Consider the following 25,929-nt stretch of genomic DNA (forward strand, 5'->3'; position numbering starts at 1 on the left):
TTTATAAATAGGGGATTTTAATATGCATAATTATGTCATAGCCTACTATAATAATGTATATTAAATACATATATTTTTTTTAAATGTTTGGTTGACCAGAAAAGGTAGGCTAATTGACAATTAGTCAGGGCGCATATTTCCATGCGAACTAAAGTCGCAACTGGCGTTGGCTTGAAGAGGTAACTATAGCAACAGGATGCAGTTCGAGTCATTTCAGAGGATGTGTATCATAGCCTACATCGAAACTTACTGCCTTAACTGAGCACTTAATATGTAAAAATGAAATGTTTAAGAAGAGTTTGTCTAAAAAAAAAACTTTTGGATAGCGACGCCAACGGCCAGTTTAGACAAACCTCCACAGACTGCGCCCATAAAATTACTTAAATTTTTGTCGAATTGACTAAAGTGGCAAAATAATGAGTGCAGATTTTTTGAAGATCATGTTTAAAGTCACCATAACCAAAATTGACAAAATATTTGATTATGCAATCCACCTTATTTGTCAGGTAAGAGCGGGCACGGCCATTTGTAATTTTAATGAGTCTGGCTTCCGGTGTCATTCGCTTCCTGTTATTTTTAGCTGTACAAAACAGCTCATTATGCTGCTTGATAGCCTACTGCAAACTGGTATTTCTTAACATATTATTTTAATGTCGTGTCTTAATTAAACACGCTGGTTTGTAGTGCAAACAGTTTTACAGTTAGCACTTTGATATACTTTTCTCGTTATTTCCCTATAGCGGCTAATAAATCGGAAGTCGCGCATTTTTAGGGAAAACACCTTACTTCCGTGTTGAAAAATAATGTGGATAGATTGGTGTAGGTATGACATCACTTTGTAGGCCTAAATGCAGTCTCCAGAGGTAAAAATCTAAAGGTAGGCTATAAACGAACCACGGTGCCACGACTTCAACGTCACCACCACCATCTTCCGACAACTCTTTCAGTTTTTATCTAAAAACCTTTCCCCAAAAAGTTTGAGTTAGAATAGTTTATAAGAGCAAAATTATAAGCATAACAAGGCTGTAAAAGTGGACTGAGTTTACTTGTTCGGCATGATGACATTTAGGGGTGAATTCAGGTTGATTGGGACACTTTTTCCAAGTTATCTCACTGGAAAAAAAAGTGTCCCAACCACCCTGAATTCATAATCTCCCTGACAGCCTCTGTAGTCCCATTTAGCCACTTGTTAGCAGCTGCCCTTTTCAAGACACGTAACACGACACATACTGATAGCTTGTGTTCACCACAGACCTTATTTCAGCCTTTAACCAAAAACACATTAAAAAAACCCATTGACTTTGGGACGATGGAACCTGAAGTGCTAAAATGTGAACTTGTTTACGTGTTTTAGCCTAAACAATTATGTAAAACCTGCACCACTCCCCCTTTTTCGGTGGCGTTAGGACCAGAAATATTTTTTTCCATTCATTTTCCCCATAGGGATTTAAAAAAAAATCTGTTAAAGAGTTTTAAGCCATGAACCAAGACAATCAGATATGAGGTGAAGATAACTGCTTTAGTGAGGGAAAGAACTGCTATCCCATTAAGCATTTTGAACAGTATAACGAGGCCCTGACTCTCTGTGGTCACAAAAAATCCCAGGATGTCTTTCAAAAGAGTAGGGGTGTAACCCCGGCATCCTGGCCAAATTTGCCCAGTGGCCTCTGTCCACCATGGCCTCCTATTAATCCCCATATATATATATATACACCAATCGGCTTCATCACTCTGTCTCCTCTCCACCAGTAAGCTGGTGTGTGGTGGGCGTTCTGGCGCAATATGGCTGCCGTCGCATCATCCAGGTGGATGCTGCATACTGGTGGTGGTTGAGGAGATTCCCCCTTTTATGTAAAGCGCTTTGAGTGCCGAGAAAAGCGCTATATAAATGTAATGAATTATTATTATTATTAATCAATTTAAAAATGGAGAAACATAAAACTACTCATTTACAAATGTTGATTTTATATATATTTATTTTGATTACCATGTTTTTCTTCTTTCTCTTTTTTGTTCTTAACAGCTCCCATTCTCTGAGGTGGAGCAGTGATGAAATGTTGTTGTTTTTTGAATGATGAAAGAAACAAAATAATCTGCTTCACACAAGTAATCAACCCTGAATCTCTACAACCAGCCACCCACACAAATACACACACAGTGACACACTTGCTGCTGCAGCATTTTAATAGGCTCATTCGTATGTGTTGATTTATAACAAATTTACAGATGTGATGAATGAGAACGCAACAGCCAAGTTGACCAACAAGGGCAGGCTACAAATAAACAGTGGCATCCTGGGAGCTGGGACAGCTGAACACTAAACAATCTGTAGCTAAAAATAATCATCCACATTCAATCACATGTATACATTCACACTGGGGTAACAATGATGTCAGTGTACAATATGGTGAGTTAAAATGAGTCTGAGCTTTATGGGTAATGGTTGAGAGAGGATATATTCTTCCAATCACTGTACCTTTTAGGAAAAGAGTCATGTAATTATTCCGTAATGCAAAAAAAGGCAGCGAAGCAGAGGACAGTCATCAACAGCCATGGGCTCATGCCTGTAGATGTCTGGTGTCTTGTTTATAATTGTATGCCATACATTTCTGTCTAGTGTGAAGTGCCTTCACTGAAGGGATGCTCCATGCCAGCAATGTCATCAGTCAATCCTCAATGGAGATTTCCGGTTCTGTCGAGCCAGCATTTTAGTCATTTTGTCATTCCTCATTCTGCAAATTTGTCAGAACAGTCTCAGCTATCTTTGAATAAACTCTTGAATACATTTTTGTTACAAATTTCTTAATTTGTGATATGCTAAAAACACTTGCACTGTTATAAAAAACTTTATTTACCCCTAAAAGGGGGAGGGCTATGACTGCGTCCTTGAAAGCACGCCCGCCTCGCATGCTGGAAACGCCAGTTCAAATCCCGTCCTGGTTATCCATCAACAGAGATTTGATCAAACTTACCAAAGACTATGGAACTCTAAACCCTCAGAAACAAAGGGAAGAGACCAGCAAAGGCCAACATCAGAAGCACTGCCAAGTTTCCAAGTGTGAGGCATCCACTGCCTACGCTGTAAAAATAGTTTTATAGAAGTCTCTTAGAACAAGATACACAAATGTCATTTTAAATAAAGAAGCAAGAAGAAAAACAGCTTAGATAGATATAGATAGACATACAGACAGACAGACAGACATGATTTGAACAGGTTTTCTAAAATGACCGCATTGGAAATGAATGGGAGACGATTTTCATAGTGAAAACTTTGGGTGCGTCCAAACAAAATCTTACTGAAAGCTCTTCTTGTTTTTTTTTTTAAAGATATTAGGCTCAATTTTTGAACACAACTTGTTTAGATTTATCATGGCTTTGATTTTCCCACAGTTTTAGAGTAAAACATGTTTTTGAAAATATTTATTTTATATAAAAATTAACATAGTATTTTTGCACATTTTTCATAACAATAAACGTAAGATCAACGAATAAAAGAGATCAAACTCTGTGCTCTCTAAAGCATTCAAGATTTACGACAGTTTAAGTTGGAAATAAATTTTCAGGTCTATCAAAAAGTGCATAAATGGATTATAAATGCAGCGTAAATATAATTTTGTACCATAAAATCCCGTACAAATACAACATATTAAATAAAAAACATTAGCGAAGTAAAATATAGTAGCCTACATTAATTTCACTGAAATAAATTTTTTTTTATTTCGGTCATTTTTGACCGACATGCAAAGAAAACCTGCATAATAATAAACAAACAAACAATAGCCTAAACAAACAAATTAATTAAAATAAATAGAACAATTACTAGAACATTTCCTGGTACAGAAACCAAACTTTCAATATTCATATTAAAATAATGTAATTAAAATAGAATTTTAAATTTAAATTTTAAGAAAAACTTTTATAACATAGCTGTGCATGCACGTGGAGAACGGCGCATCGCTTCTGTATGGCTGAAGGAATTAATTGTAAATAAAAAAAAGTACAAACTATACGGACTAACATCCCGCATAGGCTAAATAAGTGTGTACTCCTTCTGAAGGATAAAGAAATAAATGCATTTACTCGCTTATGTTATGTTGTGTTATTGTTAGTCTCCAAAAGAGTTCCTAGAACTAAAATAGTTCCTAGTTCCTGCGGTGCGAACGCGCCAACATCCGATACTTTCGCCAAGTTCTAGGTGTGAAAAGGTTCCGAAAGCCCCTTATTATGTAGGCAAGCCTGTCCGGTGTGAGCATGCGCACTACACTGTGTTGCGTAAACGCGGAATCGGCTGTTGTCAAGAAACTGTTTATGTAGTTGAGTTATAAAGTCTTTGGTTAAGTCTTAGCTAATTTTCTAAGCAAAGTGTTCTTGTCTCTACAGAACCCATTTCTAATCAAACCAATCTGATTCCGCTACGTTAGGCATTCAGATATGAGTGACGAGGATGAAAGAGACAGTAAGAAGATGAAAAGAAAAACTGGTCCGGATGATTCAAAGGCTCCTGAGAAGAAGAGACAGAAAATAAAAGACAAAAACGAAGAAAAGAGCAGCGCAGTCCAGAAATCACGCGGTATCTATCTATGTATCTATCTATCTATCTATCTATCTATCTATCTATCTATCTATCTATCTATCTATCTATCTATCTATCTATCTATCTATCTATCTATCTATCTATCTATCTATCTATCTATCTAGCCTATCTGTCTGTCTGTCTGTCTGTCTGTCTGTCCATCTATCTATCTAATCATAGTGACAGTAGCGTTTGTGAAACTACGTTTATGAACTACGGTTTCACATCTTCCACGGTAATGAAACAGTTTGCCCCCCCCCCATTATGTGTATATATTTGTATGAACTTAAAAAAGATTCAATAACTGAGACATAAACGTAACAAATTTCACAAACATTTGAACAGAAATTGTATAATGAGTCCCTGAACACAGAGCAGTGGTCCATATCAAAAGTAGCAGTGAGTAAAACTTGTAGTCGCTCAGTAGGTGGTGTGGCCTACAGTGCATCTCATTTTCATGGACTGAGAAAGATTTGCCAGCACTTGCTGTGAGATGCACCCCACTCTTCCACCGAGGCATTTGCAAGGATGATCAGCTGTCCTTCCTGTCTCCCTGTAGCACTGTCTCAGGCGTCTTGCATTACGGACAATGACATTGCAGTTAATTGCTCTGTTTACATCTGCAGTCCTCATGTCTCCCTGCAGCAGGACTATGGCATATTCACACAGGTGATCAGGGACCTTGGGCATCTTTCTCCTGGTGTTTTCGGAGTCAGTAGAAAGGTCTCTTTGGTGTCCTAAGTTATTGGAACTGTGACATTAATTTTCTTCCGCCTGTAAACTGTTAGTGTTTTAAGGACTGTTCCAAAGGTGCATGTGCAAAAATAGTTTATGGTTTATTGATCAAGCATGAAAAACATTGTTTAAACACTTTCCAATAAAGATCTGTAAAGCTTATTTGGGTTTTACAACAAGATTTATAAAATATAGTATCCTGAAAAAGGGACTTTTTTTGCTGAGCTTATTCACTAAAACAGTCACATCATTGCTCTTTCAATTTTGGGATTACATTTTTTTATTGCTTTAAAAATAACTAAAATAATACAGTAAATAATATTATCATTAGACCATCTTTGCGTTTTTTTTTTTTTTATGGGAATGAAAGCAAGGCTATGTACATCCCTTCAGTGGGTTACTGTTATTTAATGTGGTTTTGGATTGTTCTACTGACGAAACACTGCAAAATTATCTTTCCAAGATATTTTAGTAGACAAAAAACTCCAGACAATGTGAGCTGTGGAAAATTATAAGTTATCTAGGAGTTTTATACAGCTTTTTACAGCAGATGCTAGGGTAATCAGCTAATCATAATGATTAGGAGCACATCATAGTCACGCTCCATTTTGCAGTTAATTAAGTGCATCATCCGGGTATTTAAAGTGAAAATTTTCTTTTTGGAATTTTCAGTGTGAACATACAACTCGCACTATTTATACCACAAAATGGCATAGAATAGTGCATAAATACGCAAATTGGGATGCACATACTGCCTCGCACGGAAACTTTACCAACTAGCTGTTGTTGGACAGTGTTACTTTGTGCAATATTTGATCTCATACCTAAAATGCATTTTTTACTGACGATTATTTTCTCATCAAAAACCCTGGTCAGTGAGTATTGGATTGTTTTATAGTCACAAAATAATGCTAAAACTGTGAATAAATTATATTTTGAAAATATACTTTATTGTTTTGTTTTTTTAATGTATAGGGTACTTTATATTATTGTATGGGTATTGAATATTGAATATGATATGTTCTTGACAGACTATTTTTGTATTTTTCTTTCTCATGATCTTTCTCAAGGCTTTTTAGGTCAGCAAAATTATTTAGTGTTAAGAGACTGTGTTTTGTAAACTGTTTTTCTCTGATATTCAGCTCCCGATGGTAAAGATGACTCTACAAAAACTAAAGTGAAGCTCTCTGGCAAAGACAAGGACAAAGAGAAAAAAAAGAAGGATGAGAAAACCAACTCAGATGATGGCAAAAATACTTCTGAAATAAAGAGAAACGAGAAAGGACAACTTGTGTTTGAAGGTGAACTTTTGTTGTATAGTTTTGTCATTTATTCATTCATTCATTCACTCATTTTTTTTCACTATCTTTTCATTTCTCTGTTGTTGCAGACTACCCAGAGTTCACACCTAACATGACTCCCAAAGAGGTTTTACAGGCAGGCAGTTTTGGGGGTACCTATTTCAGGCCCATCTACTCCAGTATCACAAGTATGTCTCATAATGATTTAAGTTGGTTTAATTGATTTTCAAAACATGCACAGTACTTTTTAATGATTTTTTACTGTGTATTCACAAGCCACTATGAAGGTAGATGGTAAAATAAGTGCAGCAAACTACAGGGAAAATACCAAATACAGCTTTGCACATCTGGGCGTATTACAGAAAGATCCTAACTTTAGAATCCTATCTTATCTGTTTGGTAACCATAGCACTTTCAGTTAGAACCTCATTTAGGACAAAAGCTTTTACAGAATTACATTCCTAAAGTGCTTAATCTTATCTTAACTATGGATAAGAAAAGGGTATTACAGAAGCATCCCAACAAAAAATCCTAAAAACTGTCTTCAGGTTAGGATAACCCCAATGGTGTCCTAACTTCAAAATTATTTGAAAGACAACTATAAAAATCACATAACAATAGCCATCTGAGAATGGGGTTCAAATTTTTTTAACGATATAAGATCAAGAACAGCGATGTTTGATGGTGGAAAGACTTTTTGAACACCCAAATGATGCGCTGCACTTTGACAACAAAACACATAAATTATTAGGTACTCCCATTAAATATAGTAATAAGCTTTGCCTTTTCTATCTAGCCTATCAAAACTTCTTTTTTTGCAGCACTTAATTAAAAGTACTTTTTTTTGTTTGTTTTTCCATTTTAATTTCTAGAGTTTACTTCACAGCAGCTGCTTGTGCATCGTTGGTTGCTTGGTAACAGACCTGAGAGTTGATTACCGAACTCGGAGCGATTTAAGGTTTCCTAACTACAGAAAAGATGACATTTTGTAAGATAGGATAAGAATCCTAAATCAAGTTAAGACTTGCTTCTGCGATACGAATTTGTGAAAAATCCTAAATTAACTTAACTTAAAGGGATACTAAACTTTTTTTGGAAATAGGCTCATTTTACAACTCCCCCAGAGTTAAACTGTTGAGTTTTACCGTTTTTGAATCCATTCAGCCGATCTCCGGTTCTGGCGGTACCACTTTTAGCATAGCTTAGCATACATCATTGAAGTGGACAAGACCATTAGCATTTCTAAAGAAAAATGACCAAAGAGTTTTGATATTTTTCCTATTTAAAACTTGACTCTTCTGTAGTTACATCGTGCACTAAGACCGACGGAAAATGTAAAGTTGCGATTTTCTAGGCTGGTATGGCTAGGAACTATACTCTCATTCCTGCGTAATAATCAAGAAACGTCAATGCCATACCATGAGAGCAGCAGGTGTAATGATATGACGCAGCGCCTGAAAATAGTTCCGTTGTGTTGACGGAAGGTGGCAGTGTGGACATGTCAATAATTTAGATCAGATTCCAATCGGACACACAAATAATCGGATTTGGACTGACAATGTGAACATAGCCTAAGTATTGACTTGGAATGGTGGCGAATACTTACATAAATGTATCATTTATAACTCCAAATGATTTTGACCAATTTGAAGAAATCTATTTTCACTTGGACAAGAAAAAATGTCAGATCACATAGAAATAGATCAAATTATTTACTGTGAACTTTCCTCTTAAAAAGTTTGTCACATGTGACTTGATTCGGACTTGAGCAAGGGACACAAGAAAATACTTTTTTTCCCTTAATTTTTTACATTTCTGATTGCAAAGCCACTCTACATGAGCGAGGCAGCGAGGTTGGTTGGTTGGTTTTGGAGGCAGCGAGGCACACACAAATGTGTTGCAATTATTATGCATTCAACTGTAAATGTTGAAGTATTGCCAGATGTTTTTTTTTTTTCTTTTAACAGAGAAACATTACAAAGATGTTTGGCAGGAGCTTCCCGAAGACTGGTTGGATGGACTAAACATCTCTAAACAGGTGTTATTCTTTACGATTGCATTTTAATAGTTTAAGCTTTTGACAAAATTAACAAAGGTTTTATTTTGAGTGTCTGTAGCAGATAAGAGCTAAATGTACTACCTGTGTGTGAGTGTGTGTGTGTGTTCACAGTCACAGTGGAGCTCTTTGTGATCAGTTCATGTACTGTTTTATAATACTGTATTAATACTTCTTTTTATAACTATCATTGATATCATTTTTACTGATCTACTGTTATTTTTTATGCGGTAAGTGTCTTATGCTGTTTTATGCAGTATATTATGTTAACTGGTCATTTGAGTGGTTTTATCCCCTTAGATTGAAGCTCAGGGCTATGAGCATGTGATAAGAGATTCTCAGACAAAAGAGAAAACCATGAAATCTTATTTAGCCACAAGACCTGGCTTGCACTTGATAAAAATGAATGAATAGTTGATAACAGTTAGATTACCACACACAGTACTGTAGTTGACAACGGCTAGATTTGCTACAAGCTAGCAAACACCATTTATGGTTTTCATAAACAGCATATTCAGCTCCAGCTTGGAGATGCTGTTGTATGCATGTATTTGAGATGTAATTGAAACTTTTGTGAATATGTTGTGAGTATTTTAGATTTTTTAAGTTCTATTTTTAATGTTTTGGTGTTGTTTTTTAAACGATCTGGGTTTATTTCAGGTGGCTTCATCCACGTACAGGGAAAACGTGAACACCTATAATGTAAAATGTGGAGGCAGTCTAGAGATGTGGGAAAGCAGTGGGTGGATCGTGACCCAGGATCCATACGGCTGGTTCCAGTGGTACTGCAGGCAAGAGCTGCTGCAACTCACTTTACACTACTGTGTAAATCCAAATACATGCATGTTGGGACCATTGAAGGGGTGACCACTATTAGAAGAAGACAACACTAAAAGCTAATAGTTGTCCTAAGATATATTCTTTACCCTCCTATGCTCTGCATAGGAAATATATTAAATCTTAAGATTCAAAGATTTTATTTATTTTTATCTTTATCTTTATCTTTTACACATTCATGTTCTGTCTTCCCAGCAGGTTTTACCAGGGCAGACGAACTATGGATGATGCACGGCAGATCAGCCGCTGGGCCAAATGTGCAGGAGTCAAAGGACGGTGGCGGCAAAATCTCATCACTAAAGTGGTCCGGTCCGGTTGTGGTTATGACAACTCCAGTGTTTCCCCGGTGGTCAGACAGACTCTACAGCACTGGGGCTACAAACTCACCCGGGAGGACTATAAGGAAGGAGCAAAGAGAGTTAAACTCAAATAAAATTAACAGACTTTCAAATTGGTCTCATCTCATTTAACACGGTGCAGAATGGTGTGGATTAAGCTGGCTTTATTGCATGGGAATAAATTGACATATCTGATTAAATAATTGTTTAGGTTTTGTTGGGCTGAGGGACTTGTTTAGCTGAGTAGACCTGTGGTAATATTACTGCTGTACTTGGTTCCCATTGGACATGGTTTCTGTAAGCGTTTATTTGGTAAATAGAAAGGTTATAATTCTTTTTTTTTTTTTGGATCCAAAGTAAAAGCAGACACACATTTACAAAGTAAAAACTGTGTTCAGTTTTATACCACATGTGTCCTGGAGGAATTTGAAGAATGGATCTGCGATCGGATCTGGCCATTTTTTAAATTAATTTATTGTGACAGTAATTTGTTTTTCTAGGTTTATTTTTAATATATGCTGTACATGCTTATGTGATGTTTCTTGAGAGTGTCATATACAAACATGTCTTTCCAGTCTGTCATCTGTGAATGCAGTTTATTAAAGGAGCTTTTTTGTATCTGTTATTTTCTTTTTCTTTTTTGCTGTCTCACTACACATTACATAGTTATGGTTTTAGTTATGCAGTACTATTTCATGTCGTCATCATATATGTATTGATATATTAGTTGATGTAATGGATATCATATTAGGTAGCTTTTCTTGTACCACAATATCTAAATTAAGTGAACATGATTTCACTAATTGTTATTTAATTCGGCTCACTTTCTTTTCAGAAATGTATATGATGAAATAAAAAATCAAATGGAACGTTAACAAATATAATTTTTTTTTTTTTTTTTTTACTGAAGCACTGTCAGCGTCTTGGTGAATAAAAGAAGTGTACATTGGGTCATACATATTTTTATGAAACGGACACTGGTTTTATTTATTGCGCTTCCTTAACACTGGGCGGCGTTAGCAACTTTCAATCCTGTTTTAAGCTTTTATCAATCCACGCCGCTCACTAACTTGTTTTTCCCCCATGTCATTTCCTATTGTTTAAAAACGACGACAACCAATGAACATTTGTAACATGTAAACGTCATTTTCTTGACGTAAAATCGACCAATCGAAAGCGGCAAAGCGTACGCCGGAAAACCCATCGCCAGCCAATGAGCAGTTAGAGGATTCAGCACGTTGAGGTGTACGGCGATCCGCCCTTCTCCTCTTTGTGAACAACGCTGCGTGTGTTACTGAAGCGGATTATAAACACTTATTGAAGGTATTAAGACACTTATATTTCTCTTATATTCTCTGCATATGATGCATGCTTTTATTCCCGAATGAATGCGTTAGTGCACATCAGCTGGAGATGAGCCCGTGCTATTCCGTGCTCTTCGAGTGTTTGGCCGGCTCAGGCTTCACTTTGAAAACCCATAAACGATCATTAATAAAGAAACCAGATAAGTATTAATGTATACATCATGCATGCAGTAATTAACACTCATTATTAAAAGTAATTCGATCTTAATTGATGAAATCTTAACAGCGAACAAAGAAGTCATTAGCGCTGAATCAAACAATAATTGAAAACAAAGACACCAAATTGCACCCGCAAATAGTGAAGTCTTAACGAAAATGTCCATTAAAGAACAGTTATTAAGACATTAGCTATTAAATATACATTAATGAATAGAGGCTCAATTGAAATAACATGACCGAGAGAAAAAAAAATCAAGCTCTGTTGTGATTTCCTTTAAATTATGTAATGTAATCAGATTTGTGTTGCTTTTCATCGTCTCCTGTTTATGTGTTCACACTGTATGGCCAACGTAGATTTTGCCATTAAGAATTTCACTGAATGATGCTAAAAGAATGATAAAAGATACTGCAATATCAGTGAATTCTCTTACAAAAGCAGAACAACATCCATCATGGCTTTATTTATACTTTTGAATGAGTATTATTCTCAGGTTTTGGAAATCATCTTCTTTAAAAGTTTGTATTGACGATTTATGTGCTTTAAAAGATGCAAGGAAACAGAGGACCACGTTCAGAGCAGCAGAATCACGGCCCACCCCGACAGCAGCCCAACCCCCAACAAGAGCAGCAGAGGAAGCCGCCAGGAGCCGACAGCAATGGACAACACACTGATGCTGGAGAGCAGAGTAGCCTGAGTAAGCAACAGTTTTACACAACACTGCCACAACTTTTATCATTCGCACAGATCTTTGGCTTTATATTGAAGTGATTGCTGCTGACTGAAATTTCTCTCCTACAGATGCTGATTTCACTATAGACCTGCAGAACTTCAGGAAGCCAGGAGAGAAAACCTACACACAGAGGAGTCGGCTGTTCGTGGGGAACCTTCCCACTGGAACCACAGAGGATGATGTGGAAAAGCTCTTCTCCAAGTATGGCAAACCTTCTGAGATCTTCATCAACAAGGAACGAGGCTTTGGCTTCATCAGGCTGGTGAGTTTGACCAGCCATCACCTAGGCAAAAAAGCACTTTGGGCGGTATGACGATATAACTCATGAAGTGTCTATCGTTAGAGATTTTGCTAAATCAGTTATATATCGATATGCAAATATATCCACGTAACACAGTCAGGGTCCGAAATTAACACCCGCCAAGCGCCAGATGCGGGTAGATTTTCCGTTTGGCGAGTAAATCTCAAAAGGCTATTCGCCACACTGGCGGGTGAATGTTCATACCTAAATAGTAATGTAATAAAATGTTTATTACAATTGCATTTTGTAATGTTATAAAATATCTGGCATGAGGGCTCGGATTTGTTGTGTTTGCCAGCAGGGATGGGAATTGAACTGCTGCGCGTGTGACAGGGCGCAACTGAAGAACGAGCAGAGAGAGAGAGAGCCCCGGTTGCGCGCGCGCGCACTCTTTCTCTTCGGAGCCAGGCGAAAGTATAAACAAGGCTTCACCGTCTCCTAAGCGCTGTCTTGCTCTCTCTCCCTGGCACATATTAATCAAAATAAATCGACACGATGGTAAAAGGTCGGAAGACCATAGTTTCATGTGGAGCATTTGGATTTTTTTCTTCTGAATTACCGCTGGGTGTGAATTGTGCTAAAATACCTTATCTTCTCTGAAAAGCGTTCCGCACATTCAGCTGACATAAACCACACTTTAAATAAACGAAAAAACCTATCCAGTGATTAAATGTTTTCTGTGTTGACACAAATCTTGAGGGATGTCCTTGCTGCCAGGATAATCACACAACGCGAACACATCCGATAATGACACGTCCGATTCGCGAACTAATGACTCCTTTGAACCGATTAATTTTAATGAATGGTTAAAACAACTGATATTTCCAGTCCTTCAGTTACTGATCGGATCAGTCAAGAGTAAATGGAGTAGAAAAATAGGCAGAGTAAAACTAAAAAAATTTTTTTTGAAATAATTATAATATATTATTATTGCATATATTTTATTAAATATACAATTAATACATTTCATTTGTACAGAACTATTTTCATAGGCACCACCACAAAAATATTATTTTAATGTGTGTAAATTGTGTAATATGTGTGTAAATAAAAGTAAAAATGGAAAATAATAGACCAGAAATATGACAGAAATGTTTAAATATACCTATATATAAATTAATGTATATATGACACAAAAAGGCTGTTTATTATTTTGGCCGGTAAAAAATATGCTTGGCTGGTGGATTTTTTTCATCTACCAGTCCCCGTGGCAGGTGAGCCAAAAAGTTAATTTCGGACCCTGAACACAGTACTACTTAAGGTTATTGACACTTTAAAATAAACAGTGGTTAGAGAAAGCTGCCTCTCAGCATGCAGTCCAGAATTCATGTCTCTTTTGTGGCTTATTGCTCTTGAGTGCTCAAATACACATGAATTCGTTAAAATGGCCATCGTCTGGAGTGGTTATGTAAACAGAACATGAACGGTGGGTGAAAACCTGATATGTGTCAGTATATTAGATCTATGCATTAGGTTTTAAAGTGACAGCATTGTTAATCAAACAACAGAAGACAAAGAAAATAGCTCACTGCTCTTGACTGAATATTATTTGTAACTTCACAAATCAAATTGTATTATAAAAATAAACCTACTGTACTTGAAAGTTTAATTGATTTGTATTTGTTCTATTGAATTTGTCCTGTTGTTTGTAATTTGTATCTTGGTACTTATTTTTAATTTAATAATAATTTAAAAAAAACCTATATGGTTCTCATTGTGAAATAAGATTTTGTCCATATCACCCACCCCTAGAGAGTGACTGTGGGTTTTACTTTCAATAAGCTTGACCTGACAAAATGTATTCATACCTAAAACTGCATTTTGGATGGTCAGTCAATTAACCTTGTTGTTTAGCTAATAAATTGACTTAAGATCATATTTCTATTATATAATAAGATCATACATTTTCCTGTTTCCAATGACATATCAGTTCTCAGACAGCAAATAACCAATACAACAGTCACCCTGACTTGCTGCTTTCTCCTCATTAGGAAACGAAGACGCTTGCGGACATAGCAAAAGCAGAACTGGACGACACCGTCTTCCGTGGTCGCCAGATCCGTGTGCGTTTTGCCACACATGGCGCTGCACTGACGGTTAAGAACCTGCCTCAGTTTGTGTCCAATGAGCTCCTGGAGGAGGCCTTCTCCATGTTCGGTCCAATCGAACGGGCCATTGTCATTGTCGATGACCGTGGCAGGCCAACTGGGAAGGGCATTGTGGAGTTTGCCAACAAACCGTCCGCTAGAAAAGCTCTGGACCGTTGCGGAGACGGAGCCTTTCTTCTCACTGCGTGAGTCTGTGTTTCTGCTGCACTCTGCGTTAATGGTAGTTGGTTTACTTAAGTTTGACTTTCTTTCCCAAACTCAGATTCCCCCGGCCTGTTACCGTTGAGCCGATGGATCAGCTTGATGAGGATGAGGGACTTCCTGAAAGACTTATTAATAAAAACCCAATATTTCACAAGTGAGTTTGTTCGTTGTCTGTAAATGTTAATGCATCACCAGACTGTTACTATCCATGTTTCCTATGAGCATGGAAGACTTGGAAATATTTAGAATAATGTATTTCAGGCATGGAAAAAGTTGTGGAAATTTATAAAGTAATGGAATATTTTATTTTTCTAGAAGTTCTCAAAAATTGTGAGTACTACCTCTTAATTATTCCAAAAAAAAATAAAAAATTTAATCTGTATCATGTAAGTATGTAAATGGAAGGTAAGTGTTCAAAAGGGTATGGAGATTTATGACGTTATAATTTTACATTCTAATAAAGTGTTAATCAGGAGAACAAAGCAAAAGGTTTTCATCCTGTTATTTTCTGGTGGTGATGACCAGTGGACTGTGCATTATCCAGCTCATTACACAGCTTTGAAAATAAACTAACATGTATTTTTCTATATGTCCATTAGAGAACGTGAGCAGCCGCCCCGGTTCGCCCAGCCAGGTTCGTTTGAGTACGAGTATGCGATGCGCTGGAAGGCCTTAATGGAAATGGAAAAGCAGCAGTTCGACCAGGTTGATCGAAACATCAAAGAAGCTCAAGAGAAGCTGGAGACCGAAATGGAAGCCGCACGTCATGAGCACCAAGTCATGCTGATGAGACAAGGTGAGCACACGCAGATTAACATCTTTTGGAGGTTGTAAACCTTAAAAAAAAGTTATTCGTCTTCAATCATCTTTCAGAACAGGTATTCCTTAAAAGTTAAATATAACTTTTTGTCAGCCAAAACCCTTTGACCTAAAATATTTACTTAAATTACCCTGTGACATTTTAAGTTAATATTTCAGTAAAATTAACTACACATTTGCATGTTCATGGTTCTCTGGTTTTGGTTTAATGGTCACATGACATGCAAGTAATCAAATAAAATATGAAAAGGTTTTAATTTATTTATTTTTTTCTATATTTTTTTCCGTTTATTAGATTTTTATATTTGATTTATTATTAGGTTTTCGTCATCTGACAAACATCCTGCATTTTCCTCACAGGTTTGCCAACCCCAGTTTGGTGAACTCTGTTTTAGAGCTTGACTAAAAATAATTGCTTTCAAAAATTCTTTGCCTTTTAAGCACTGATGATACCCATTCACACAAATGTCTTTGGCCATTGTGCCAGGTCTTGTCCTTTTTTTGTGTCCCATCATGAGTGTTGTTTTTAATCTCAAGTTAAAAATCACATCTCGAGACACCTTGTACTTCATCTTGCAGTTTTTGAACCTAAAACCAGCCTATTTAAATGGATAGTAGTTCAGGCAACCTACAGGCAGTCTGTTTTGAGAATGCAGATTTGCATATCCCTAGTCAGCAATCATAGCCACGTCCCTCTCTCTCTTCTGCTTCAGATCTCTTGCGCAGACAGGAAGAGTTGAGGAGAATGGAGGAGGCTCATAGCCAGGAGGTGCAGAAACGGAAACAGATGGAGCTGCGTCAGGAGGAGGAGCGACGGAGGAGAGAGGAGGAGCTCCGTGCCCACTCCGAGGAACTGATGAGGCGGCAGCAGGGGCAGGGAGGAAACTTCCCTGAGAAAGTGAGTCCGAATTTCCTGAGGTTTTCGCACTCCACAGTAGTGTTGTAACAATACATTTCAGTAGTCGGCACCAATTTCTGTACCATAGCTAAAACTATTGTAACTATTTTATATTAGTAGTTTTTTTTTTTTTATCTAACTATTTGAAAATAAAAATATTAAAATTAGGTAATTATTGGTGTTATTGTTAATTAAGTAAATAATGCATTAAAATATTAGCATGTAGCCTTGAAATGTTTTAAAGGGTTAGTTAACTAAAAAATTTAATTAGTCAAATAAAAATGTGTCATTTACTCACCCTCACAAAGACTAGATCTAGTTTTATAATTATCGAATATAAAATTTAAAAACCTATTTTAATCATTCTTTTTTTTAAAGAAAAAGAAAATATTTACCACTTTATTTACAAAATATTAATCTCCAATGCACGTTCATGAGAGCATCATAACACATGCGTGTTTTTGACGTTAAAGTACATAAAGTGGTAAATTATGTTGTGTTTTGGGGCGCAATCAAAGCACTCGCGTTACTTCAAAAAATTGTGGTTAAATCACTGGAGTAATACAGATTACTTTAATTCTTTACTACATTTCTGGAAAGTGCCAGTTGCGTAGACTGCCAATACCTTGGTCTTTACTACCTTTCTGGGGCTTGAAAGTGGTAGTTGCCTAGACTTTCAATGGAGACAGAAATCTCTCAATTTCATCAAAAAGATCTTTATTTGTTTTCCGAAGTTGAACGAAAGTCTTACGGGTTTGGACCGACATGAGTAAATTGACAGAATTTTCATTTTTTGGGTGAACTATCCCTTCAATTAAAAAGATCAAATGAAAGAATCTCTTATTGACATGTTTATAGTTTGGTTGTAATGAAACGTTTTGCGAGTGTGCTGAACAAAACGGCTCTAATTGGCCATTGTGTTCACATGCTTAACAAACCCATCTGTGATTGGCTACAATTCTCAACGCTGTAAGATCCCTTTGAAGCTCTACACAGAGCACTCATAAATGTGGATGGGAGTGTTTGAAGTCACCTAACGTACTGGATTGACCCGGTATTCGGAACTGCCAGTACTGTAGAAAGGCTGGTATTGTTACGTTTAACATAAAGTATCGACTTCGTACCGTACTTTTGACAACTCTATGCCACAGTTTGTCTGCATTTTAAATTCATGAACTGTATGTTTGCTGTTTCAGAGGGATCCAGACATGAGGATGCAAATGGGAGGTGAGAAAGTCACTACACAAACAAAAAACATCTTTGAGTGTCATAGCAAGGGCTTAAACATCCTGTTCCTGTTATTTCACCCAATTTTAGACTTGGAGAAATTGTGTTGTTAATCCTTCCATGATTTGTCTTTTATTCATTTTTGTTATATGAACAATTGATAGATTCTCACTTTTTGTCAATATTTTCAATTTATTACCCATTTGAGCCTAACATTTCTTTCTCTCTTGGGCTGAAAGGTCAGGGAATGGCTATGAACAGGAGCCCGATGGGTGGAAATCCCACAGCAGCAGGAGCTGCCGGCATGGCTTCCAGTGAGGTACTACAGGTCTCAACACACACATTGACAACTTTCAGGGCAGCATGCAAGGAGTAGTGTTGTAAGCTGCTTTCTCTCTCTTTCAGCAGGGGTCTGCTGGTAATCCAGGTGGTCTTCCTCTTCCTTTCCCTCGTTCTGGACCTATGGACTTTGGGCCCAACAAACGCCGCAGATTCTGAGAACACCAGCCAAATGTCTTTCCTTTTGTTTAGTTTTTTTACACACTGTAAAATATTTTTAAGTGCAGATTGTGGTTTTGTAGAGCCTGGGTATGCATTTCACTTTCACAAATGAGTTTGTGTAGGCAAATGTTTTAAACAGGTTAAAGTATAAGTTTTAAGTTGCTCTGTATGATCTCCCATCCCCAGCAGGAGCCTTAAAGGATGTTTCCTGAAACTGATTGAGCCCAGTTCTGGGGTAAAAGACCTTTATGCTTATGATTGCTTACTGAAGAGTCTTCATCTAGGGATGAGGGTTTATCTGTGTATGGAAACAACTTCAGGGTGGACATTCAGCTTTGTATAGCCCTATTTTCTTCTTTTTTTATTAATTCCTTTTCTAAAGTATAGATTAGCCTTTGTCCGTCTTGTCCTCTGCAACGCTTGCCTTTCTAGTCAACTTTCAAATAAATTCACAACTACATGTTACATACATTTTCAGTGTTACTGGTAGCATTCTTGGATTTTAATTTATTTGTCTTTGTACATGAGGGCTGTTACAAAGAAGAAATTAGTTTCAAACTAGATGTCCCAAACACTCTTATTTTGCATCTGCTACTACCAGGACTAAGAGGAGGGGTTGCTGTGGGACCCTGAATACAGTTTGAGTGTCGCCTGAACTTTAACTGGATTTCTCATTGAACGGTCATTATCTGGGGTCTCATTTATACAACTGTGTGTAGAAACCTTACTAAAAGTGTACGTGCAGCCGAAAGCCAAAAATGGTGTATGGCAAAAAATATTCAGACTTTTAAAACTGTGCCTATGCCCGTTTGAGCATACACAGAGAAAGGAGGATTATAGGATGACGAGACATTCTTTTATACAACACTTTATTCAAGTACCTGCGCAAAATTCCCTTTATGAATTCCAGTCAGCGGAAGATTGTGCGCACATACATCTCCCCGAAATAACCACATATGGAGCGTACAACGCTTAGTTTTACTATGCATATTGTCCTCTGTATAACATTTGCATATGCATATTCATCCACATGATACCATGTTTAACGGTACAAGACATTAGGAAAATATGAGATACGGGTGCCGTCACATTACATTGCTTAAAATGATTTAGTAGCCTATCCTTGCCTTGTTTTAAAATGTTAATTGAATCAAATAGTATTAAATACACTTCAGAGAACGTTGTTCAATCTTTTCCAATGGCCAAATGGTATTTTTAATTGCTTTATATTTTTAATGGAAACAGATGTCTTAATTGTGCATTATGGATCATTATTTGCAGGTGCGCAAATTTTCCCGTCAAGTTTGTTTTAATAAATCACAACTTATGCTTCGGAAGCATAGGCTACCTGTTAACACTCCCGTTTTCCACACGGTATATATATATATTATAGGCCATATAGCCTACTTGTAAAAGCTATTTCAGGACATCTGTATTATATATATATATATATATAGGGTCAGTTTTGTTGCCAAAGTCATAAAATCACCAAGTTATTACGAATAGAGTAGGCCTACGTATCTGGAACGTTGTTGGTTATCTTATAACCTAGGAGGACATACTGACGACGTTGTGGGTTGGTAATATGATGGTAATGAAATTAGAGCATGCGACGTTGTTACGTTGTCAATTAGTAAAGTCATGACGTGACGAAAAAGTACGAATACATTACGTAACTGTTACGTCGTGTTTTAGCTGGATAACCCTCGGTTTAATCTTGTCTATATACGGTAACCTATAATAAAAAAATAGAATAGAAGATCATGCTGAAAAAGATGCGTCTTCATCCTTTTAAAAAGTTTTTACTCTAGTAACTTGAGCGCTTCACACATCCATTTAAATCAATAAAATAGGTTCCATTTCATTCACATTTACAAATACACACAAATTTACGATATTATATGTTTATATATAGGTCCTTCTCAAAAAAATTAGCATATTGTGATAAAGTTCATTATTTTCCATAATGTAATGATAAAATTTTAACTTTCATATATTTTAGATTCATTGCACACCAACTGAAATATTTCAGGTCTTTTATTGTTTTAATACTGATGATTTTGGCATACAGCTCATGAAAACCCAAAATTCCTGTCTCAAAAAATTTGCATATCATGAAAAGGGTCTCTAAACGAGCTATTAACCTAATCATCTGAATCAACTAATTAACTCTAAACACCTGCAAAAGATTCCTGAGGCTTTTAAAAACTCCCAGCCTGTTTCATTACTCAAAACCGCAATCATGGGTAAGACTGCCGACCTGACTGCTGTCCAGAAGGCCATCATTGACACCCTCAAGCAAGAGGGTAAGACAGAAAGAAATTTCTGAACAAATGGGCTGTTCCCAGAGTGCTGTATCAAGGCACCTCAGTGGGAAGTCTGTGGGAAGGAAAAAGTGTGGCAAAAAACGCTGCACAATGAGAAGAGGTGACCGGACCCTGAGGAAGATTGTGGAGAAGGACCGATTCCAGACCTTGGGGGACCTGCGGAAGCAGTAGACTGAGTCTGGAGTAGAAACATCCAGAGCCACCGTGCACAGGCGTGTGCAGGAAATGGGCTACAGGTGCCGCATTCCCCAGGTCAAGCCACTTTTGAACCAGAAACAGCGGCAGAAGCGCCTGACCTGGGCTACAGAGAAGCAGCACTGGACTGTTGCTCAGTTTTGCATGTCATTCGGAAATCAAGGTGCCAGAGTCTGGAGGAAGACTGGGGAGAAGGAAATGCCAAAATGCCTGAAGTCCAGTGTCAAGTACCCACAGTCAGTGATGGTCTGGGGTGCCATGTCAGCTGCTGGTGTTGGTGCACTGTGTTTTATCAAGGGCAGGGTCAATGCAGCTAGCTATCAGGAGATTTTGGAGCACTTCATGCTTCCATCTGCTGAAAAGCTTTATGGAGATGAAGATTTCATTTTTCAGCACGACCTGGCACCTGCTCACAGTGCCAAAACCACTGGTAAATGGTTTACTGACCATGGTATTACTGTGCTCAATTGGCCTGCCAACACTCCTGACTTGAACCCCATAGAGAATCTGTGGGATATTGTGAAGAGAAAGTTGAGAGACGCAAGACCCAACACTCTGGATGAGCTTAAGGCTGCTATCGAAGCATCCTGGGCCTCCATAACACCTCAGCAGTGCCACAGGCTGATTGCCTCCATGCCACGCCGCATTGAAGCAGTCATTTCTGCAAAAGGATTCCCGACCAAGTATTGACTATGAGTGCATAACTGAACATAATTATTTGAAGGTTGACTCTTTTTTTTTTTTGTATTAAAAACACTTCTTTTATTGGTCGGATGAAATATGCTAATTTTTTGAGACAGGAATTTTGGGTTTTCATGAGCTGTATGCCAAAATCATCAGTATTAAAACAATAAAAGACCTGAAATATTTCAGTTGGTGTGCAATGAATCTAAAATATATGAAAGTTTAATTTTTATCATTACATTATGGAAAATAATGAACTTTATCACAATATGCTAATTTTTTGAGAAGGACCTGTATATAGCTGCTCAACAATCGGCATGCCGGCGGTGTGCCGACGGAGGACCAACCGCGGCAAACCGCTGGTGGCGTGCCACCCAAAAAAAGCTGGCAGACCGACCGCATTTTCAGATTGGTCGGCTTGCCGAAGGTGTGCCGCCGGAGGTCCGACCGTGTCAAGCCGCTGACTTTGTGCCACCCAAAAAACGCTGGCGGTCCGCCAGGTCATTGTTAGCTGGCTTTTATTATTGTATGTTCTACTATTAAAGTTGTGCAGTTTTGAGGGGGATATATGGCATTTTTTTTTATTTGCCAAAATTATTAACGATATTTATAGGCAGGTTTATTAAAAGTAGCAACGTTTTATGTAAAATTCACATTAAAGAAGACATTTCGCAGTTTCATTCATGTTGAAAACATGAAACGTGCCATAATTTAGTGGAAGATTGCTGCCATCAACTCCCAAACAAACACTTGCTATAGTTTGTGCATGAATGACATTTGGACGATGACATCATGTTTTATCCAGAGCGGCTATATGGCTATATAAATTAAATATATTTTTTTTATAACAAAATAAACCATCACTGAACATACTTAAACTGGATTATGACACTATTTTCTTCTAGATCTGCTGTACAGGAGAAGCAAACTTTGTTGCATTATTTTCCTATTATCACTGGCTAAAAAGCGCTATATAAAAATAAAGGGGACTTGACTTGAATGCTTTATATATATATATATATATATATACATAGAGAGAGAGAGAGAGACTAAATAATCACAAACACAATGATGGGTGAAATGGGCTGTAATGCATGGGGCACCATAGGGCAGCAAATTGGTCAGGGCCGGCCCTGATTGAGGCTGGCTTTCATTCATAAAAAGATGCCAAGTATTTAAAATATAACAATTTAAAATAAACTGCCTTTATGTTGTTTCTACATTAATTTTTTTTAAAGCGATTAATAATTTTGGTACCCGAATGTTGCAGGTATAGCCTACCTATGGTCGGAAGTGGCGCACGCCTCTCACGTTTGAGGCCCCTGGACTCCCTACTTTAATAATTTGTCAGGCATGTTTATTTTATGCATATTATTACTGTTATAAATTGGCTTAGTTTAAATGAAAAAAAAATTGGCTTAAGATCATATTTCAATTATAGGCCTATATTAGGATCGATCATACATTTTCATGTATTTTACTCAAAATGTGTGCATCACCAAGTAGTAATGCTGCATATTCATGTGAAATAGGTTAACTAATAGTTTAGTTATAATGATAAGACGATAACGATAAAACTAATGATGAAACGATTATGCCTAAGATTTAGGCTATTTGTATGGTAGAACGGACTCTTCCAGTTGAACAGTTCCTCGAATAGTTATCCCCGTTTCGATTACGCATGCACGTAGGAGGGGCTTTAACTATAGGAACGACTAAAGGCCATTTTGCACGTTTTCTCGAATTCTCAGCAGCAGCTATATTTTATTTTTTACGACGAAATGGCAGGTAAGACTATGAATAATTTATGTGTGAGAGTTTGAAAACTTAAATAGTTTGGCTTGGCGTAGCCTATTGTATTCATTTTTGAAGAAATCACTCAACAAGAATGAGATGAAAAGTGAAAGTAAAAAAAAAGTAGCCTACTGCCTACCTGTATAAAAAAAAAAAAAAGACATCGAACCGTTTCCAATTTATGTTAAGATTTAAGACATTTAGCAGACTACTATTACGGAAAGTAATTTGAGGTAAATACAAGCATTCAGAAACTTGAGAAAACTAGTAAAATAGTAATAGCCTACATTGAATATCATCTGGCAATAATTAAATTGAATATGCAAAACATTTTACTTAACAAAGTGCTTTCCTTTAGATAACGTCTTGGAAAAATGTCGCATTGAACTGAGGGATGGTTTGACCGAGGCTGTTATCAAAAGTTTGTCGGATGATCTTCGGAAAGAAAATGTGTTAGGCAAAGAGGAGATTGAAGAAATATTGCAGAAGACCAAAACGCGAACTGATCAAGCTCGTGATCTGATTGACAGCGTGGGGAAAAAAGGGCGGAAAGCAAGTGAAATTCTGCTCAAATGGTTGGAGAAAAGAGACAAGCATTTTTACGAGTCCTTAAACATAGACGGCTATTCAGCAATTCAGGAAGCAGGAGCGACCTCTAGTCACCTATCAATAACGGCAGGTACAGTTTCATGAATTATTCAATAATCATGTTTAGCTTTCATTAAAAAAAAGTATCTTTTCTTGGTCAATTTTACTTTTACAGTTTAAAAAAATGACATTTTCATAATTAGTTTTTCTTAAAATATGTTTTACAATTAAACTTTGTAATGATTAACTAAAGAGTGGAAGCATGAATATATTGAAAAATATTAAACTTTAAAGACTTATGATACTAACATATCTCTTGTCCCCCCAGATAAACCAAACACCACGGTAATGAAGTGGAGGGAGCAAGATGCAACATTTTGAAATGATACTTTTTTCACAAATTATTACATTTTCAGACTTTTCAGATTTTATTCTTGAATTGGATGTGCTCTGTAACGCCTGTTCTTTTGTTCTAGACTGATGAGTACAAAATGGACAGTAATCCACGTGGACTTTGTGTAATAATTAATAATGAGAACTTTGAAGACTCTGGCAAAAAACGAAATGGATCCCAAAAAGATGTTGGTATGCAGTAAATGATTTTTCATTTTTAATGCTTATGAACCACAAAACAACACACCCTTCTTTTTAGAAGAGGCTTATGAACAAGGAACTGTGTATCATTCCTGTTTTTTCTTTTCTTTTTGTCCTCTTCATTTTCTTTCCTTCATTTGTTGTTGTAATTGCTCTGTGAGTCTATGTGGTCATGAATTTTTTTACCTTTACCTTATGTACTTGTCTTGTATGTGCTTGCCCCCCCAGAAAGACTGAAAGACTTGTTTAAATATTTGGGCTTTCTGGTTGAAATCAAGGAAGATCAGACCACATCTGAAATAAAACAGCTCATGATCAATTACAGTAAGGATCCCCGTCATACAGACTGCTTTGTCTGTTGCGTAATGAGTCATGGAAACGAGACTGGTGTCGAGGGATGTGATGGGCAAATATGTCCCCTGAATGACATCACCTCCCCATTTGATGGAGACAACTGCACCTCTCTTATTGGCAAACCTAAAGTCTTCTTTATACAAGCATGTAGAGGGCATGAGATGCAGAGTAAAGTGCTGGTTGCAGATGGTTCTGGTTTCAGCCGTATCCAGATATCTGGCACAAAATACAGCATTGCCAAAGATTCTGATTTTCTGATTGCCATGTCCACGGTGGAGGGATATTATGCGATTCGTCATCCAAACAACGGATCATGGTTTATACAGTCCCTTTGCAAGCATTTAGAAGATGGAAGTAAACGGTGAGCTATCCACTACACTGGCCTTTTTTTGCATGCAGTAATACTGTAATGGTTATTTTAAGCCTGTTTGGTTTATATGTTAAATTGTTTCTTCCTTCATTTTTAGAGACCAGGACATCTTGAGGATCCTCACTAAAGTCAATGATGAAGTAAGCCGTAAGGAGGGCACTATAAACAAAGACAACAAAGTAATAGATGCAAAGATGACTCCTCAGCCCCATTTCACTCTGAGAAAGCTTCTTGTTTTCAGAGCTCCGAAGGTCAGAACTTAATCTCGTTTTATTTATTCATAACAGACATCGATTAAAGTTCTGTGCAGTGTGTTATGCTGTGTAAATTCAAAACGGAATATTTTTCCGTTGATGCATCTTCTTAAACTAGAATTCCTATATGTTCAAAGTAGCAGCCTTGTGGTTTCTGTACATTGTTGTGGTGATATTTTTCAGTTCAATCTACATTAGAAAATTTACATTGAACAACATTTCAGATAAAAAAATATTTATCAAATCGAGCTCTCTCTTCATTCCCCATTCCCAGGCTGCTGCTTCTAAATAGAAGAAACCACCATCATCTTTCAGCTGCAGAAGAAGAAAATCTTGCCATTGACATGCCAGAGAAATTCAATTATGTTGACAGAGAGAATTTCTACAGAAATCACCTCTGCTTGTTATATAAGATTTAATTTTTTTTTGGTCATGTACCACATTTAACCATGTAAACAAAAAGAAGGGAATGGTTTTATTGTTAAGTGTCAAGAATATGAATTATAATAGGCCTATAACGGTATTGATGTTTTTTTTTTTTTCAATTAAATCGGATCTAATACTCTTACTCTTGAACTTTTTTGGCTGCGGACAAAAGCACCTATACATACCAACAG

General features: G+C 37.0%; 3 protein-coding genes across 4 annotated transcripts; all 3 read left to right on the top strand.

Moving 5' to 3' along the window:
- The first annotated feature begins 4,249 nt into the window (after positions 1–4,249).
- On the top strand, positions 4,250–10,465 carry zgc:113208 (uncharacterized protein LOC550591 homolog). The gene is made up of 6 exons (XM_056260056.1): positions 4,250–4,570; positions 6,451–6,609; positions 6,699–6,797; positions 8,577–8,647; positions 9,326–9,456; positions 9,701–10,465. Exons 1-6 carry the CDS (start codon positions 4,432–4,434, stop codon positions 9,933–9,935), a joined length of 834 nt encoding a protein of 277 aa, XP_056116031.1. The 5' UTR covers positions 4,250–4,431; the 3' UTR covers positions 9,936–10,465.
- Positions 10,466–11,035: 570 nt separating this feature from the next.
- nono (non-POU domain containing, octamer-binding) lies at positions 11,036–18,623 on the top strand. Of its 2 annotated transcripts, none has more exons than XM_056260057.1 (10): positions 11,036–11,163; positions 11,911–12,058; positions 12,163–12,356; positions 14,387–14,688; positions 14,766–14,861; positions 15,307–15,503; positions 16,240–16,424; positions 17,621–17,651; positions 17,891–17,970; positions 18,057–18,623. In XM_056260057.1, the coding sequence occupies exons 2-10, from the start codon at positions 11,911–11,913 to the stop codon at positions 18,147–18,149; spliced, it is 1,326 nt and encodes a 441-aa protein (XP_056116032.1). In that variant the 5' UTR covers positions 11,036–11,163; the 3' UTR covers positions 18,150–18,623. The 2 variants fall into 2 exon arrangements, with proteins under 2 accessions (XP_056116032.1, XP_056116033.1); XM_056260058.1 differs by having other exon boundaries at positions 18,060–18,623.
- Positions 18,624–23,122: 4,499 nt separating this feature from the next.
- Positions 23,123–25,863, top strand: casp22 (caspase 22, apoptosis-related cysteine peptidase). Its single transcript, XM_056260062.1, has 8 exons — positions 23,123–23,146; positions 23,511–23,831; positions 24,069–24,085; positions 24,217–24,325; positions 24,563–25,049; positions 25,156–25,309; positions 25,587–25,673; positions 25,743–25,863. Exons 1-7 carry the CDS (start codon positions 23,140–23,142, stop codon positions 25,602–25,604), a joined length of 1,113 nt encoding a protein of 370 aa, XP_056116037.1. The 5' UTR covers positions 23,123–23,139; the 3' UTR covers positions 25,605–25,673; positions 25,743–25,863.
- The last annotated feature ends 66 nt before the right edge of the window (positions 25,864–25,929 follow it).

Source organism: Rhinichthys klamathensis, unplaced genomic scaffold, assembly GCF_029890125.1.
Source record: "Rhinichthys klamathensis goyatoka isolate OS25496 unplaced genomic scaffold, OSU_Roscu_1.1 h1tg000172l_1, whole genome shotgun sequence".
Lineage (NCBI taxonomy): Eukaryota > Metazoa > Chordata > Actinopteri > Cypriniformes > Leuciscidae > Rhinichthys > Rhinichthys klamathensis.

What these genes read in the sequence shown, in the direction of transcription:
- zgc:113208 (XM_056260056.1), top strand. Translation starts at nt 4,432, where the DNA reads ATGAGTGACGAGGATGAAAGAGACAGTAAGAAGATGAAAAGAAAAACT. An exon ending in CGCAGTCCAGAAATCACGCG is followed by an intron (nt 4,571 to 6,450) that starts GTATCTATCTAT and finishes TCTGATATTCAG; the next exon opens with CTCCCGATGGTAAAGATGAC. An exon ending in CATCTACTCCAGTATCACAA is followed by an intron (nt 6,798 to 8,576) that starts GTATGTCTCATA and finishes TTCTTTTAACAG; the next exon opens with AGAAACATTACAAAGATGTT.
- nono (XM_056260057.1), top strand. Translation starts at nt 11,911, where the DNA reads ATGCAAGGAAACAGAGGACCACGTTCAGAGCAGCAGAATCACGGCCCA. An exon ending in TGGAGAGCAGAGTAGCCTGA is followed by an intron (nt 12,059 to 12,162) that starts GTAAGCAACAGT and finishes TCTCTCCTACAG; the next exon opens with ATGCTGATTTCACTATAGAC. An exon ending in CATGAGGATGCAAATGGGAG is followed by an intron (nt 17,652 to 17,890) that starts GTGAGAAAGTCA and finishes TTGGGCTGAAAG; the next exon opens with GTCAGGGAATGGCTATGAAC.
- casp22 (XM_056260062.1), top strand. An exon ending in TGGATCCCAAAAAGATGTTG is followed by an intron (nt 24,326 to 24,562) that starts GTATGCAGTAAA and finishes TTGCCCCCCCAG; the next exon opens with AAAGACTGAAAGACTTGTTT. An exon ending in TTAGAAGATGGAAGTAAACG is followed by an intron (nt 25,050 to 25,155) that starts GTGAGCTATCCA and finishes CTTCATTTTTAG; the next exon opens with AGACCAGGACATCTTGAGGA.